This window comes from Sceloporus occidentalis, unplaced genomic scaffold (assembly GCF_023333645.1).
Source record: "Sceloporus occidentalis isolate IW3139 unplaced genomic scaffold, rSceOcc1.0.p SCAF_21, whole genome shotgun sequence".
Taxonomy (NCBI): Eukaryota; Metazoa; Chordata; class Lepidosauria; order Squamata; family Phrynosomatidae; genus Sceloporus; species Sceloporus occidentalis.
The window spans coordinates 13,149,762-13,165,714 of record NW_028317001.1 but is presented as its reverse complement, the minus strand read 5'-3'; the positions used below and the strand labels follow the sequence as shown (position 1 = coordinate 13,165,714).

Genomic DNA, 15,953 nt, shown 5'->3' with positions numbered 1-15,953 from the left:
TGCTCCTTCTGGGGAACATGGGTTTTAAAAGGGATCAGAAATGGGGAGGATAGTTTTAATACAAGCCTTATTCTTCTTCTTCACAAACATTGGGCTTTGGCTTCTAAGAGGAGACTAGTCCCCCAAAAAAGGCCAAAAGTGGGTCCTTTGGGAGGTTTTAAAAGTCTCCCCAGTTTCCTTATTAATAGATTTTCAGACAAGAAGGAAGGAGACAGACCAGAATAACTCATATTACCAAGAATGAAACAAGACATGGGTGCTTCTACCCTTTTACAACCGACTCAGGCTGTATCTGCACTGAAGAAATAATCCAGTTTGAAACCGCTTTAACTCTCCTGGCTCTATTTTGTGGAATCCTGGGATTTGTAGTTTGTTGTAGCTGGAGAGCTCTCTGGAAGAGAATGTAAAATCCCAGGATTCCATAGTACTGAGCAGTTAAACCGGTATCAAAGTGCCTTATTTCTATGGTGCGGATGCAGCCTTCTTGGGAAAAGGGCTAATGATGGGGAAAAGCACAGGGGAACTCTGGAGGTTTCAGCAGATGATTTATTTATTTATGATGCACTCATTTCACATCTAGCTACAGGGACATAACCATGGCCCTCTCCAATTCCCCATCCTCTAATCCTCCAACACTCTAAGAAGGCATGGAGTATCTGTTGTGTAGGGGAGCTGCAGTGAATCTATGCTAGGTCTGGGAAGCTTCGTTTGGTACAGAGGGAGGAAGGGGATGCCTACCTCTGCATTGGTCCAAAGGAGGCATATGTCACCTGCGTATGTCACCAGCAGGATGCTGTTCTCTGTCTCTTTGAGTGCTGCAGGGTTTCTTGCCAAGCCAATCCTAACCCTGGTCCCTTTTCTCAGGAACTTCATCTCGGCCTCCTTCTACACGGCTTTTGGGGCCTCTCTTGCTGGAAGTGACCAAGAACAGGGCCACCAAGACCCCTTGACCACCTGATGGCCAACACAGAGGCCAAGCGGAGGGAGTTGGGCTCCAACAGAAAGAGGATGCTGAAGTACAACAGCTCTTTGGTGAGTCACTATCCTATTAGCTTCATCTGTGTCACTTCTGGGCAAATTTATGAAAGGAAGCAAATAATATACTGTCCGAGTTTGGCAGAGACAGTCCTGGTTAATCCTCTGTCACCCCACTTATTCAGGGGCTTTTAAAAATGTCCCAGTTGGTCTATCCTCCTCCCACTTTCCCCTTTCTCAGCTCTCTTCAGTTCCTGAGTTTGCAGTCTATCAGCTCAAAAGTGGGGAGAGGAGAGGAAAGAAGGAGACAGGATATGGCACTTCCCAGGAGGCTGATGCAAAAGCAAACTGCTGTGCCTTTCCTAGCTTGTGTGATCTTCCTCATAAACAACTTTGGCCATCTTCACTGCCTTCTGGGTTGCTTGTCCACATGTGTCTTGATTTTCCCATCAATCAAGTGTTGGGGGCTATGGGAGAATGTCTCTGGATATAAATTGGGGGTGGGCCCAGTGACCCTTAAGCCCAGAGTGTTCCCCATAACTGCTTTATAAAAATGACATTTGCCTCTGAAATCTGGCAAGAAATGTCTAAATGCACCGTAATTCTTTGGTGGCTAAATGTACTGTATGTGTTGGGATAGTCAGTATCCTAATCCATCATCAATATCCCAGCCATCGCCTAAATTATATTGTTGGTTATATTGAAAAGATTCAAGACAAACTGGATCTCAAAGGCAATAGCTTTTTTCTTGCTGACAGCATTTAAAGTTTATTTGCTGGACTGAATTCTAAAGTGATCAAATAATATTTGGACGCACCATGTGCTTTCCTCCCCTTTTGCTTAGTCACTCTGTGGATGAGGGCTATTTTCTGTTTCAGGTGACCTTTGCGGATGTGGCAGTATATTTCACAGAGGACGAATGGAAACTGTTGACGAAGAAGCAGAGACTTATGTACAATTGTATTATGATGGAGAATTATGAGAATGTGGCCTCTGTGGGTAAGGAACCGGAATCCACTAGCATTATAGAATCATAGAGTTGGAATAGACCACAAGGGCCATCCAGTTCAACCCACTTCTGCCATGCAGGAATACACATTCCAAGCCCCATCCAGCCTTGGTTTAAAGACCTCCAAAGAAGAGAACTCCACCAAACTCTAGGGAAGTATATTCCACTGTCAAAGAGCTCTTACTGTCCCAAAGTTCCTCCTAATGTTTAGGTGGAACCTCTTTCTTTGTCGTTTGCATCCATTGTGGTGTCTCTTTTTCTCTGTAGCAGCAAAAAGCAAGCTTGCTCCATCCTCAATACAACCCTTTCCAATATTTAAACATGGATATCATATCCGCTGTTAATTTTCTTTTCTCCAGGGTAAACATACCCAGCTCTCTAAGCCGCTCCTCATAGGGCTTGATGGTTTCCAGATCCTTCACCATTTTGGTTGCCCTCTGGGCATGTTCCAACCTGTCAACATCCTTTTTGAATTTCGGAGGCCAGAACTGGACACAGGATTATTCCAAGTAAGGCCTGACCAAAGCTGAATAGAGTGGCACTATTACTTCCCTTGATCTAGAAACTATACTCGTATTGATGCAACCTAGAATCACATTGGCCTTTTTAGCTGCCGCATCACACTGTTGGTCCAAGTTCAACTTGTGGTCTACTAGGAGTCCTAGATCCCTGTCAAGTGTAGTTTAATTGTGATAGCAACATCCTGTAGAATATTTGAATTTGTAGTTTAGTGAGGCACTATTGCTCTCCACTTTATAAGGATTCCAAATACCGCATTGTAAACTGCCAATTGTCAGAAGCAGGTTCTGTGGTTCATCCAGAATGGTATTAGGGTTTAGGGGGGATTATTAGTAGTTTAAATGCTAGTAGTTTTAAGTAGTTGGTAAGTATAATGGGGCCTAGAATGGCTTGGGGAAAGGAAGCAGTTGTGGAGGCTCTTAACTGATTGGTTTGTGAGTTTTGGGTGGAAGACATTCTACGGGGGGAGAGTCGTATGTGAACTGTGAAAGAAGAAGGCAAGCGGTACCTTGGCAGCCAGGCTGGTTAGGGGCTGAAGGGGAGGAAAAGGGAGGAGTGTGAAGGTAGTTAATGACGGAGGGAAAAGGTTTAGACACTTCAGAGACAGCTTAGACTTATTAATGGACCCTTCTGCCTGAGTTTCTCAATAAACCTTTTGGTGGAAGCAAAGGACTTTTTAATTCTGAAACTAAGTTCCGCCCCCAGATATCTCACCAATGCTAGGATTTTGTAGGAAGACAGCATGGAGATTACTAGTAATGCATTTCTCATTGAAATGGTAGCACATCTCTGAGTATGTTTCCTTTTTTGGCCCTCTTCCAGCCTTTTGAGGTTCTGCTTCACTTCCCGAAAGGGATGCAATGGGATACTGAGGCACAAAACTTTATTCCTATTTTAAGGCAATACAATGTGTGGTTGCCCCTGAGATCCCCAGGGGGCCAATGTGACACCCCCAATCCCCAACAGTAGCCCATCCCTGTCTTAGAGATGTCTTAATACTGCTCCCTGGTGCTTGATCCTCACCAAAACAGAAGTCCAGGACCCAGCCCCCTTGCTTTGCCTTTCCCAATGAGTAATTTGTATATGGATTATCCTGCCTTTCTCAACAAATGAGCCTCAAAGTGTCCCTTTTATGCATCACACTCTGTTGGTGTGTGTCTGTGATAGAGAGAAAGAGCGAATGTGAAAAACAGAAAGGCAAGAAAGAGATGGTGAAGGTGAAATACTGAAGCAGTGCAGATGGGCAAGAAGGAAGGTTGGAGAGCGGAGGGAGAAAGGGAAGGGGATCAGGCTTAAGAGGGAGATGAAATAACAGATATAAGATGGGGGACACCTGGCTGAATGAAACTACGTGTGAAAGGGATCTAGGAGTCCAAGTAAACCACAAGTTGAACATGCGTCAACAGTGTGATGTGGCAGCTAACAAGGCCAATGCGATTTTAGGTTGCATCAATAGAAGTATAGTGTCAGGATCAAGGGAAGTAATAGTGCCATGGTATTCTGCTTTGGTCAGGCCTCACCTGGAATATTGTGTCGAATTCTGGGCACTACAATTCAAAAAGGATGTGGAGAAACTGGAGCATGTCCAAAGGAGGGCGACTAAAATGGTGCAGGATTTGGAAACTATGAGGAACGACTTGGGTAACTAGGGATGTTTAGGCTGGAGAAGAGAAGGTTAAGGGGTGTTATGATAGCCCTGTTTAAATATTTGAAGTAATGTCAAGCTTGTTTTCTGCTGCTCCAGAGACTAGAACACGGAACAACGGATGCAAACTGCAGTAAAAGAGATTCCACTTCAACATTAGAAGGAACTTCCTGACAGTAAGGTCTGTTCGACAGTGGAACAAACTCCCTCTGAGATTTTGGTGGAGTCTCCTTTCTTAGAGATCTTCAAACAGAGGCTAGATGGCCATCTGTCAGGGATGCTTTGATTCTTACATGGCAGAATGGGGTTGGACTGGATAGCCCTTGTAGTCTCTTCCATCTCTATGATTCTAGGCCAATGGGAGCCAGGAGGGGGAGGCAGGAGCAAAGCCAGGATCGCCTAGCTCTGTGTGGAGAGAAAGGGACCTCTGGGAAGGACCAGGAGAGGGGCCATGAGGATTGGGAGGCAGCCACCAACCTCACAGATTATACTGATAATAATAATAAGTTTTATTTGTATTTACCCTCCTCTCTCAATGGAGCGAGGCGGTATTACAACCGTAAAATAGCCACAAAACAACAATAGCATCCAATTTACACACAGTAAAACAACAAAACGCTTAAAACTCAATTTGGGACAAATAAAAACATCATTTAAAATGCACAGTTGTGATCAGAAGTGGGATTTTTCCTTAAGTTCTTTACAAGAGGTCAGCTGGGTAAGCCTGCCGGAAGGGATCAGTCTTTCTTGAAAGCATCCAAGGTGGTGTTAAGATGGATCTCCTCCGGCAAGTTGCTCCATAACTTGGGGGCCATGGCTGTGTATGCTCTGTGAGAAGTTGTTCTTAGCCTGACCTTTGGGTAATCTAATAGATTCTTCCCAGATATTCTGAGAGTGAGGGGCGGATGGTGTAGGGAGAGGCCTTCCCTCAAGTAGCTCAGGCCCAAGCCATGTCGGGCTTTAAAGGTAAGAAGCAACGCTTGGTATTGCGCCCGGAAGCTAATTGGCAGCCAATGTAGGGATACTGGTGTTATATGGTCTGACCTAGATGTTCAGGTGACCAATCTGGCTGCCATGTTTTCAACTCACTGAAGCTTCCAAACTTGGTACAAAGGTAGCCCCATGTAGAACACTGAATTTAGGAAATAAACTTGAAATCAGGCCCTTGTTTTCATACATATTAAGGGTTCCATTTAGCAATTATGAGCAATGTCTATGAAGAGAGGAAAGGGTATCACAAAAATTCCTTTTCCTCTCATGTTTCTTTTCCAACCTGAGCTTTCTTAGCTCTGGGGTTGATTCCAGAGGCCCTTTGTCACTCGAAATGCTGGAGTCTGGGGAGGAGACCCACAAGTGCTATGCTTTTAGGGGAATTTCATATGTAGCTCAAAGGAGAGATTGAGGCAACAGTGACCTCGGGATTCATCCCAACTATACCAGGCCCAGAAGCACACAGAACTCCAGAGGCGTTTCAAATAGGCTTTTGTGTTTTATTTAGGGGGAAAGCAAAATATATGCACGCACACACACATATACACATATAGGTGTTCACGCACCACATGCAGGAACTAGGTAACAAAGGTGGGAGTGGTGAATAGGGTAAGGCTTTGCTAATGGTAATACATTACCTAGATGGATCTTGATTCCAATTGCTGTGGGTCCAGAATGGGGAGAGAAGTCAGTAACTGCTATAGCAAGTGAGGCTGGTGAGTGTAGTGAGGTGTTTAGCAATGTAAACCAACGGAGTGTAAGTCTGCAACTGGAGTGATGCTGAAGAACAGCCAGTTGGGGCTGATATTTATACTGAAATTGTTGCTTGGGGGCAGAAACTGAGCATTCAAAAAGGTTTAAATTGCTTTAGGATGTTTCCTGGGTGGGGAAAGAGTTGTCTGAAACTGAATTAAATTAAATGGGTGCTTGGTGGAAATACTTCAGCCAAAAAGGATTATCACACTGGCTCTCAGGTCCTTCTTGGCTCTGAATTCTGGTCCCATTCAAAGCCAATGTATAGCACAGTCTGAAGGCAACACTCCCAGAGTTCAATAATAACATAGCAGAGTACAGTAGCAAATCTCTAGATATAGGCATTGGCAATGCATTAACCACTTTCCACACATAAAAATAACTCACAGCCACAGTTGATTTCCTCCAAGTCCTTGGAGGTTGTTTATCTTCAGTTGCAACATAAAACAAATATTTACCAGTTTTCCTCTCTGACTTCCCTCAACTTCACAATCTCTTGTACACACAACTCCAACCCACATCAATCCACATGTGAGCTGTATACTGTATTGGTTGTGAGTCATCTCCTGGAGCTAAACAGCATGAAGCATCCTCTACAGTTAGCTTGCATCATGCCATGTGCTCTGACTGAACACTCTGTGGCAGTCTCACAGGAAATGAGGCCACTTTTCAATCAAAGTATTTTTACATATATTTATTGGAATATTTTTCAACTGTCTGACTATCTGCTTCTACTGATTTCCTCATGACAGTTCCCCTTCAATTTCTTCTTTGGTAGCTCTGAGTAAGGATACAGTCATTATATGGATTTGGGGCATCCAGAACAGGGTCATGCTCAGGTCACTCACACCAACATTATTAATTTAATCTCAAATAGGGAGGGATGAACGTGGGGCTAAATCTTGGGGCAACAATCTTGGGGCAACACTTTCCTCTCTTAACACTGAGATTCAGTCTTGTCTGTCATTGTCCTCCTTTACAGAAGAATTTGTCAGTCACGAGAGAGTCCACACAGGAGAGAAGCCATACAAATGCCAGCGTTGTTGGAAATGTTTTTCTTCCAAGTCATACCTATTGGCACATCAGAGAGTCCACACAGGAGAGAAGCCATACAAATGCCAGCATTGTGGGAAATGTTTTTCTTCCAAGTCATACCTATTGGCACATCAGAGAGTCCACACAGGAGAGAAGCCATACAAATGCCAGCATTGTGGGAAATGTTTTTCTTCCAAGTCATATCTATTGGCACATCAGAGAGTCCACACAGGAGAGAAGCCATACAAATGCCAGCATTGTGGGAAATGTTTTTCTTCCAAGTCATATCTATTGGCACATCAGAGAGTCCACACAGGAGAGAACCCAAACATATGCCAGCATTGTGGGAAATGTTTTTCTTCAAAGTCAAACCTATTGGCACATAGGAGAGTCCACACAGGAGAGAAGCCATACAAATGCCAGCGTTGTTGGAAATGTTTTTCTTCCAAGTCATACCTATTGGCACATCAGAGAGTCCACACAGGAGAGAAGCCATACAAATGCCAGCATTGTGGGAAATGTTTTTCTTCCAAGTCATACCTATTGGCACATCAGAGAGTCCACACAGGAGAGAAGCCATACAAATGCCAGCATTGTGGGAAATGTTTTTCTTCCAAGTCATATCTATTGGCACATCAGAGAGTCCACACAGGAGAGAAGCCATACAAATGCCAGCATTGTGGGAAATGTTTTTCTTCCAAGTCATATCTATTGGCACATCAGAGAGTCCACACAGGAGAGAACCCAAACATATGCCAGCATTGTGGGAAATGTTTTTCTTCAAAGTCAAACCTATTGGCACATAGGAGAGTCCACACAGGAGAGAAGCCATACAAATGCCAGCGTTGTTGGAAATGTTTTTCTTCCAAGTCATACCTATTGGCACATCAGAGAGTCCACACAGGAGAGAAGCCATACAAATGCCAGCATTGTGGGAAATGTTTTTCTTCCAAGTCATACCTATTGGCACATCAGAGAGTCCACACAGGAGAGAACCCAAACAAATGCCAGCATTGTGGGAAATGTTTTTCTTCCAAGTCATACCTATTGGCACATCAGAGAGTCCACACAGGAGAGAACCCAAACAAATGCCAGCATTGTGGGAAATGTTTTTCTTCCAAGTCATACCTATTGGCACATCAGAGAGTCCACACAGGAGAGAACACAAACAAATGCCAGCATTGTGGGAAATGTTTTTCTTCCAAGTCATACCTATTGGCACATCAGAGAGTCCACACAGGAGAGAAGCCACACAAATGCCAGCATTGTGGGAAATGTTTTTCTTTGAAGTCAAACCTATTGGCACATCAGAGAGTCCACACAGGAGAGAAGCCACACAAATGCCAGCATTGTGGGAAATGTTTTTCTTCCAAGTCATACCTATTGGCACATCAGAGAGTCCACACAGGAGAGAAGCCATACAAATGCCAGCATTGTGGGAAATGTTTTTCTTCCAAGTCATACCTATTGGCACATCAGAGAGTCCACACAGGAGAGAAGCCACACAAATGCCAGCATTGTGGGAAATGTTTTTCTTTGAAGTCAAACCTAGTGAGACATCAGAGAGTCCACACAGGAGAGAAGCCACACAAATTCCAGAAATGAACTAACATTATATTTATCAAGAAGCAAAACAAAGAATATATTTTAAATCTTGTGGTGATAAGAAAAAGCCCTTGTGATTTCGTGTGTTAGGTTTGTGTGTCCATATGCCTGTTTATGTTTTTCAATTATATTTTGTTATTTTGAGGTTTTAATTGCCTTTATTATAGATTATTGCTTTCGTTTATAAATTTGAGTGGGGATCATGGTGGTGGAATAGGTTAGTTAAACAGAGGGGTGGGATTGGCTGCAGCTGGTTAGAATAGTTATGGGAATGATAGCATTTGGAATTTGTTCGATGTTGGCTGAAGAAAGTTGGGGACAGGTATTAACAGAAAGGGCTAGTTTGTGGGAATGGCAAAGGGGGCCTTGTTATCTGTGGGGCATAGACTGTGGGAATTGGAGGTGGGGGCCAGGTTTGGACGAATGTGATGTTTTAGGTTTTGGGGTTTTAATGTTTGGTTTGGGGAGGGCAGCTCTGACTTAAAGACTGAATTTCTGATTGTGTGTTTGAAATAAAGTTTTTGTTGTTTCAACACACTGGACTCATTGGTGTACAGAAATTCTGCATTTGCACAAAATGTACCCTTTCTTCTCTCCTCAGCCCTCAGCTCCATTCCCAGCCATAAAAACAGAAGCAAACACACATATATACTCAGAGAGACAGAGCTATATGTACAAAGCAGAGCCTTCCCAGCCTTTCCCTCCTGAGTCCTGCTCCGCAGCTTGGGCTCCATTCCGGAAGGAAGGAAAAAAGGCCGTAGTCCTTCCCTTCTTCCAAAGGCCGACAATGGAATAAACAGCAGCAGCAGCAAAGGCCTTACGATCCCTGCGCATGCTGACAAGGGGTCTTTGGGGCATCTGAAAGGAATGAAAGTGCCAAGGGAAGAGAAGCATAAAGGGACTGCTGAAGTTGGGGGGGGGGGGGGATTTGGGACCTGTTTCAGGCACCTTCCTCCTGGAACCCATTATTAGAGCCTTCCACAGCTAACTATGATGCTTTAAATGACTATTTCACAGATAATGTCTCTCAGATAATAGCCAAATTGGACGTCAGCATTATTGCGGAGGCTATAAGTGAGGTGTCCATGAGTAAGATCATACTGGATCAGTTTGAATCTGAGTACTGAGGATGTGACCAAGCTCCTTGTAAGTGTGAAGAGGAGAACTTGCCCTCCCAACCCTTGCCCTTTTTATATCACCTGAAATATATCATAGATGCATCTCTTAGTTAGGGCTATTTTCCATCATGCTTAAAAGAAGCAGTGTTACGGCCGTTCATGGAAAAGCCCTCCCTAGATCCCTTGGACATGAACAATTACAGACCGGTCTCCCGTCTTCCATTTCTAACCAACATAATTTTGAGGACAGTTGCTCTTCATCTCCAAGTGGTCTTGGATGAGACAAATTATCTGGACCCATTTCAAACTGGCTTCAGGATGGGATACGGAGTCGAAACTGTTATGGTTGCCTTAGTAAATGATTTTTGCTTCAAGGGGGGGGGGGGGGGATGTAATTTACCAAACTTTAAGTTGTATTATTATGCAGCTTGTCTCAAATGGCTAGAAGAATGATTCAAATTAGAAAACAAGACTTTATTGAATATAGAAAAAGCTAACCTGAATCTTTGTATGCATGCATATATGTGGTATACAAAATCAAAAGATAATACTTTTAAACATCATGTTATAAGAAGATCATTGCTTAAAGCATGGTATAAAATGAGACATCAATTTTGGGGGTCATTGCAAGAAGCCTATTACAATAGAACAAAGGACAAAGATACTCCATGGCTAAGTTACGGAGATTTAATAAACCAAACACCAGAAGGAAAATACAATATGAAATCTATGGAAGAACTTAATGAAAGAGGAAACATGAAGGATTGGTTTTTATAGAACCAATTAAACAATCGTTTTAAGGCAGACAATAAAGCTCCTGAGTTAACGATGGATAACAATGAAATAGATAAAATTATGATGGACAAAAACGGTAAACACATTTCCAAATATTATAAACTATTCAAAGAAAGCGATCTAGAAGATGAAATAGATAAAATTATGATGGACCAAAAAGGTAAACACATTTCCAAATATTATAAACTATTAAAAGAAAGAGATCTAGAGGGTGAAATTATTAAAGACAGCATGATAAGATGGGCACGTGATATAAATAAAACTATAACTATAGAGGAATGGGAAAAATCATGGAAAGGACCAAATAAATTCACTCTGTGCCTAAACTATAAAGAAAATGATATCAAAATGTTATACAGGTGGTATCTAACCCCCCCAAAAAAACCACCAGATATACAAAGCTGGCAATACTAAGTGCTGGAAATGCGGGGAACCCGAGGGAAGCTTCTTTCATATTGGTGGACATGCATTAAAGCTAAAGGATTCTGGCAAAGGATTCATGGAAGCATCCAAAACATTCTTGATATAAATATTCCCTTTGAACCAAATTGATTTTTACTAAACATGACACACAACATAAAGTCAGTAAAATACAATAGAATTATTTTATATATGGTCTCATGTGCAAGGATCTTATGTGCTCAGGTTTGGAAATCTACAATTAATCCTTCTATCAAAGATTGGTTGATTAAGATATATGAAGCTAGAAATATGGATATAGTATCTGCCTTACTAAGAGGGAAATCAAAATAATATTTAGAAATGGAATGGAGTTGTCTTAAAACATTTGAAGAAAAGGGTGATAACATTCCATTAAATCAATAGGTAATATTTGGTCGATATTTGGTAATTTAAACGCTATCATGGGAATATCTCAGTATAATAAAAAAATTTGAACATAAAAAAAAGGAAGACCCACATCCTTGTTGTGGGGAGTGCCACAAACCGAGTTGTATAGCCACATTCTGGCTGCTCCTGGCCTTGCTGCAGGTGAGCCATTGACAGTTCCAGGGTGGCGACACACTCCAACGCTGCAATGGTCAAAGGAAGTGTTTAGACTTTGCTTGTTGTTTCTTGCTCCCTTCACCCTTAAATGTAGGGGCCATTCAGACTACATTTTACCCTGGTTCCCAAACCGGTTTAAAAGTTGGAAGTTCACACTCGCTTCGATTTTAACACAACTCGATCAGGGGCTTGCGCAAGAGATCCAGGGCAAATCCCCCTTAGCGTGGTTTTTCTGAAAGCGGACTATGGACCTTTTTTTTTTTGGAAATAACCGGCTCTTCCCTGCTGCCGGCAAATATGAACTCAGCCCCGGTCAAGATCGGATCAAGTTCAGGGGGTAGATTCCCTCGATTGAGGTAAAGGGCAGTAGGAACTTGTTTCCAGGGAGATTCGATATGGGGCATCCTGATCTGCCCAGTTCTGTCCAGGGCAAATGAGGGAGTGGGAATGGGGCCTTTGTGAAGGTGGGGGGAGTGACCTTCCTGGTGCTGGGCCTCCAGGTGAGCGAGGCATTGGGCAAGGAATCCCTCTCCTCATTGCCTGCAGCCTCGGTTCCACTGGAGGCAGGGCCTCTTCTCCAGCATCATCTGGAACAAGGAACCAGAACAATGGAGAACAACAGATGCATGTGTGCATGTGTGTTTGTGCATATACATAGATGTATTTATGAGGAGGCATCTCTATCTAAGTGCACTCAGACTTATACCTTTATGAGCCCACATATATATATATAGATAGATAGATAGATGGAATGTTTCAAGTCTATAGATGTTGCATACAACACCCATAGATACATCTATACATACCCATAGATATCTGCCTGAATGTCTGCATGTGTACACACATGTGCTTTATATATATATATATATATATATAGAGAGAGAGAGAGAGAGAGAGAGAGATGCAAGTACATGTACACATATATGTTGGATCATATATATATATATATATATATATATATATATATATACACACACACACACACACACACACACACACACACACACATTTATATGTACTCTTCTACTTGCGTACAATTTAAACATAAGCAAATGCATGGAGAAATATGTGAGTATCTATGCATGGACATGGATGCACCTGGTCAACCTCAGCCTGCATATATAATTATAACTGTGTCTATGTTTACTTCCGGTCATAACAGCATAACTGCCCTGTGATTACTGTAATTGGAATGTTTATACTTTGTGATGTTTTTATGGCATGTATTTTACACATAATTTCCTCCTGAGGACACTCTGAGGGCTGCCATTGGCTGGAATCCCAATCCCTCCCACCATCCCTGGCCCTGATTGGCTGGAAAGCCTGTCCCTCCCACCATTACTGGCACTGATTGGCTGGAATCCCTGTCCCTCCCACCATCCCTAGCTATTTTGTGTTCTGGCATCCATTTTGTGTTCCAGTGGCCATTTTGTTCTAGAACCTTCTCTGAGCCTCAGTTGAACAGAGGCTTCTCTTCCTCTTCTGAGGCTCCAGAGTCAGAAGGAGGCCAGGCTCCTTGGGCCAAAAGGAAGGAAGTGTGTCTCTTTGTGTGTCTTTTCTGAGAGGGTTTTCTTACACAGCTCTGCTCCTGGGTAGGGTTGCCATACCTGAGGACCTCCAAACCGGGACAAATGTAGGACAAGGTTTGAAAATGTAGGACTTTTTTTTATTTCCTGGCCAGGAAATTTAAAAAAAGGTCCTACATTTTTAAACCTTGTCCTCCTCCTCCTCCTCCCGGCTTGGGAGGAAGCCTAGGCCTGCTCCCAGGCCGGGAAAGGGCGCGGGGGCCGCTTGGCATCACGGCGATCACCGCAGTGCCAAGCGGCCTACTCCTCCTCCCAGGCCTCGCGGAGGCGTTGGAGGACCCCACGATTGCGGAGCTGCCTCCAAGGCCTTGATGTCTCCTGGGAGGGAGCATCTCCGCGGCCGGAGCTCCAACCGCGGAGAGCGCTCCCAGGCCTCGGCGAGGCCTTGGAGGACCCTGCAGCGCACAAGGGGGTGGAGGTGGGCGCAGGTGGTGCCAAACCGGACCGGGACCAGGATGGCACCGCCCAAAGCGGGATTGTCCCGCCTACATGAAATATTTAGGTGTAAAAGTTAGATAATATTGTACAAGGTAATTATACTCAATTATGGGGGGGGGGAATTAATAATCAGATTTCTAAATGGGAAAATATTAACAAAAATTAGAATGTTTAAAATGATGGTTCAACCAAAGTTCTTATATTTAGTAGTACTCAGCATCATAGCTAGATGTCAAAGGGAAGCCATGTTCTCTGGGAGGGAGAAGCAGAGGGATTTTGGGGGGGAAAGCCCTTAGTCTTTAAGAAGACTCTCTTGTCTGTAAACCCCCAAGAATAGGATCCCAATGAAGAACAAACCCACTCTCACTGGGAAAGTAAAAGCGGTCAGGAAAAGTCTAAGAGCCTGAGTCCTTCTTTCCCAACCCATCCCATCCTAGGGTTGATTTTCAGTTGAACTCTCTTCTTTCTCCAGAATTACTACATGAACTGACCTTGTGTTGTCTTGAAGCCTGTCAAAAGAGTGCAGGAAAGCAACCAGGAGGAGAAGGCAACGTTCCCCATTGGCTCCCATAAGCTCTCCCTGAATCGTCCCAGGACCTGAGGTTTGGGAGCTAAATCCTAGCTCCTGGGGCAGGGCCTCTAGCAACGCCATTCAGCCTAATGCATAAAGTACCAGCCACAGTTGCCTTCAGCTTGTCATTCAGATATTCACAATATATTTTCCTGTGTGGAAATGAAGATTGACATTTTAAACAGGCTATTCCCAGATCATTGGGAACTGAGAGAAATATTCTTTTCCACTTCCTTGGAGAGACAGGATGAAGAAGATGTAATTTAGCCTCCTTGTTTCTAGCCAGATGGAGGATCCAGAGTAGAGAGTGATTCCCCTGCAGTCTTTGCCAGTTGAAGCAACAAATCAATTAAGCCTTGCAGTTATAACATTAGCAATCAATCCGTTATTAATACTTAGACCAAAGGCCATTTGCTTACAAAATGTTAGAAATGCAATACAGCTGTACGAACAGCGTAATAAAAGTACAACACAAGTAAATTACATAATAATCTTGGATGTAAAAGGTTTAAAATTCAATTCGGTTAAAATATGGGCAACAAAACTATAACTAAATGAGGGCGTCCTCAAAGCAATCAACAGCAATATTGGCACTATATCTAGCCCCAATCTTCATTGCTGCCAGGGAAAAAGGAGAAACCTTAAGAGTTAAAATCAGACAGGAAATTAAAAAAGAAAAACCCTTTCTGAAAGAATAGTCGAATCCAAAGGAGGCAGAATAGATCGCCCCAAAATTACTTCTCCTTCTTTGTCTTCACAGCTAGCGCTCATTGACTCCATTATGTTCTATGCATGTGTCTTCTCTGTTTTAAAAGGGCCTTAGAAGTTGACCTCAGAACAGCGGAAGTGTCAGGGAAGTCGTATTATCGCTATAAACTCACCTTGTTATTATTTCAAAGTTGGTCAAAAACCCCTTCATTTTCACCAACTGAAGAGGAATTGGAGATGGTTCAAATGTTAGCACAATACTCTTATGTGCAGATATACTGGGAAGCCACTCCACAGCAAGCCTATCAATGCTATAGGGGTATCTATGTAGAAGTATAATAGCTCTATAGGACTCCATCTGCCATTGCTTGATCAGTTCTAGGCCATTTGCAGCATGGCTTGGTGTGCTTGCAGAGTCCTCTTGCGTTTTCCTTTCCCAGCTCCTTTGAAACAGCTGCTGAATTGCTCCTAGGATCATGGATTCTGTTCTCTTTGCAGCCCAGCTTTCTTTCCTTTCTGGGTCCTGTGCTGCTGGATTGACCCAAACTTTCTTTTAGAGCTGTAGCTTTTGGTATAAAGTTATCAAAGGGGAGTTTAAGACACTTCACTTGATCACCAGTTTTTACTTTAAGAGTTCATAGACTGAGATAACAGTATGGGCTGTTGAAAGGCATTCTTTGGTCACAAAGTCTGGGGGCATGGTTGCTGTTCAATATGTTGTTTCTTCTCAGCAATGAGTAAATCCTCAAGGACAGGCTCCTCTGCCCCATTTGGCTCCAAGGATGGAAATTCCCCTGCAATGGCTCCAGGCAAAGAGATCGCTCTGTTGCTGAACACTCTAGCTTTCTTTAAGCCGCGTGTCTTGTCTCTCCACTTACGGTACGCTGCTTCTGGCTTCGTTTGCGAGGCGTTTCTGAGCATCCAGGAGACTAGAAGCCGTTTGGACGCAGTTTATAAGCGGTTTAGTTGTCCTTAGGCACAGACCCTTGAAGTGTTTGTGTAATGACTGGGCTCCAGTCAATGGAGGTCTTCTTCAGGCAGTAAAGGGAGGTTTATGCAAATGCAGAATGATATCACTGCTACAGAAGGCTCACTTGACCAATCAGAGAGAAAGATGAAGGTTCTTCTGGAAGCTTCCGTGAGAAGGAGATATAAGGCCTGAGAGACCAAGAGACAGTTGGGGGAATTGTGTCGGTTGGAG

General features: G+C 43.3%; 1 protein-coding gene across 1 annotated transcript; it reads left to right on the top strand.

Annotated features, from left to right (window-relative positions):
* The first annotated feature begins 1,882 nt into the window (after window positions 1–1,882).
* LOC149301632 (uncharacterized) lies at window positions 1,883–15,728 on the top strand. Its single transcript, XM_089484332.1, has 3 exons — window positions 1,883–1,974; window positions 6,874–8,193; window positions 15,484–15,728. Exons 1-3 carry the CDS (start codon window positions 1,926–1,928, stop codon window positions 15,726–15,728), a joined length of 1,614 nt encoding a protein of 537 aa, XP_089340458.1. The 5' UTR covers window positions 1,883–1,925.
* Window positions 15,729–15,953: the final 225 nt, after the last annotated feature.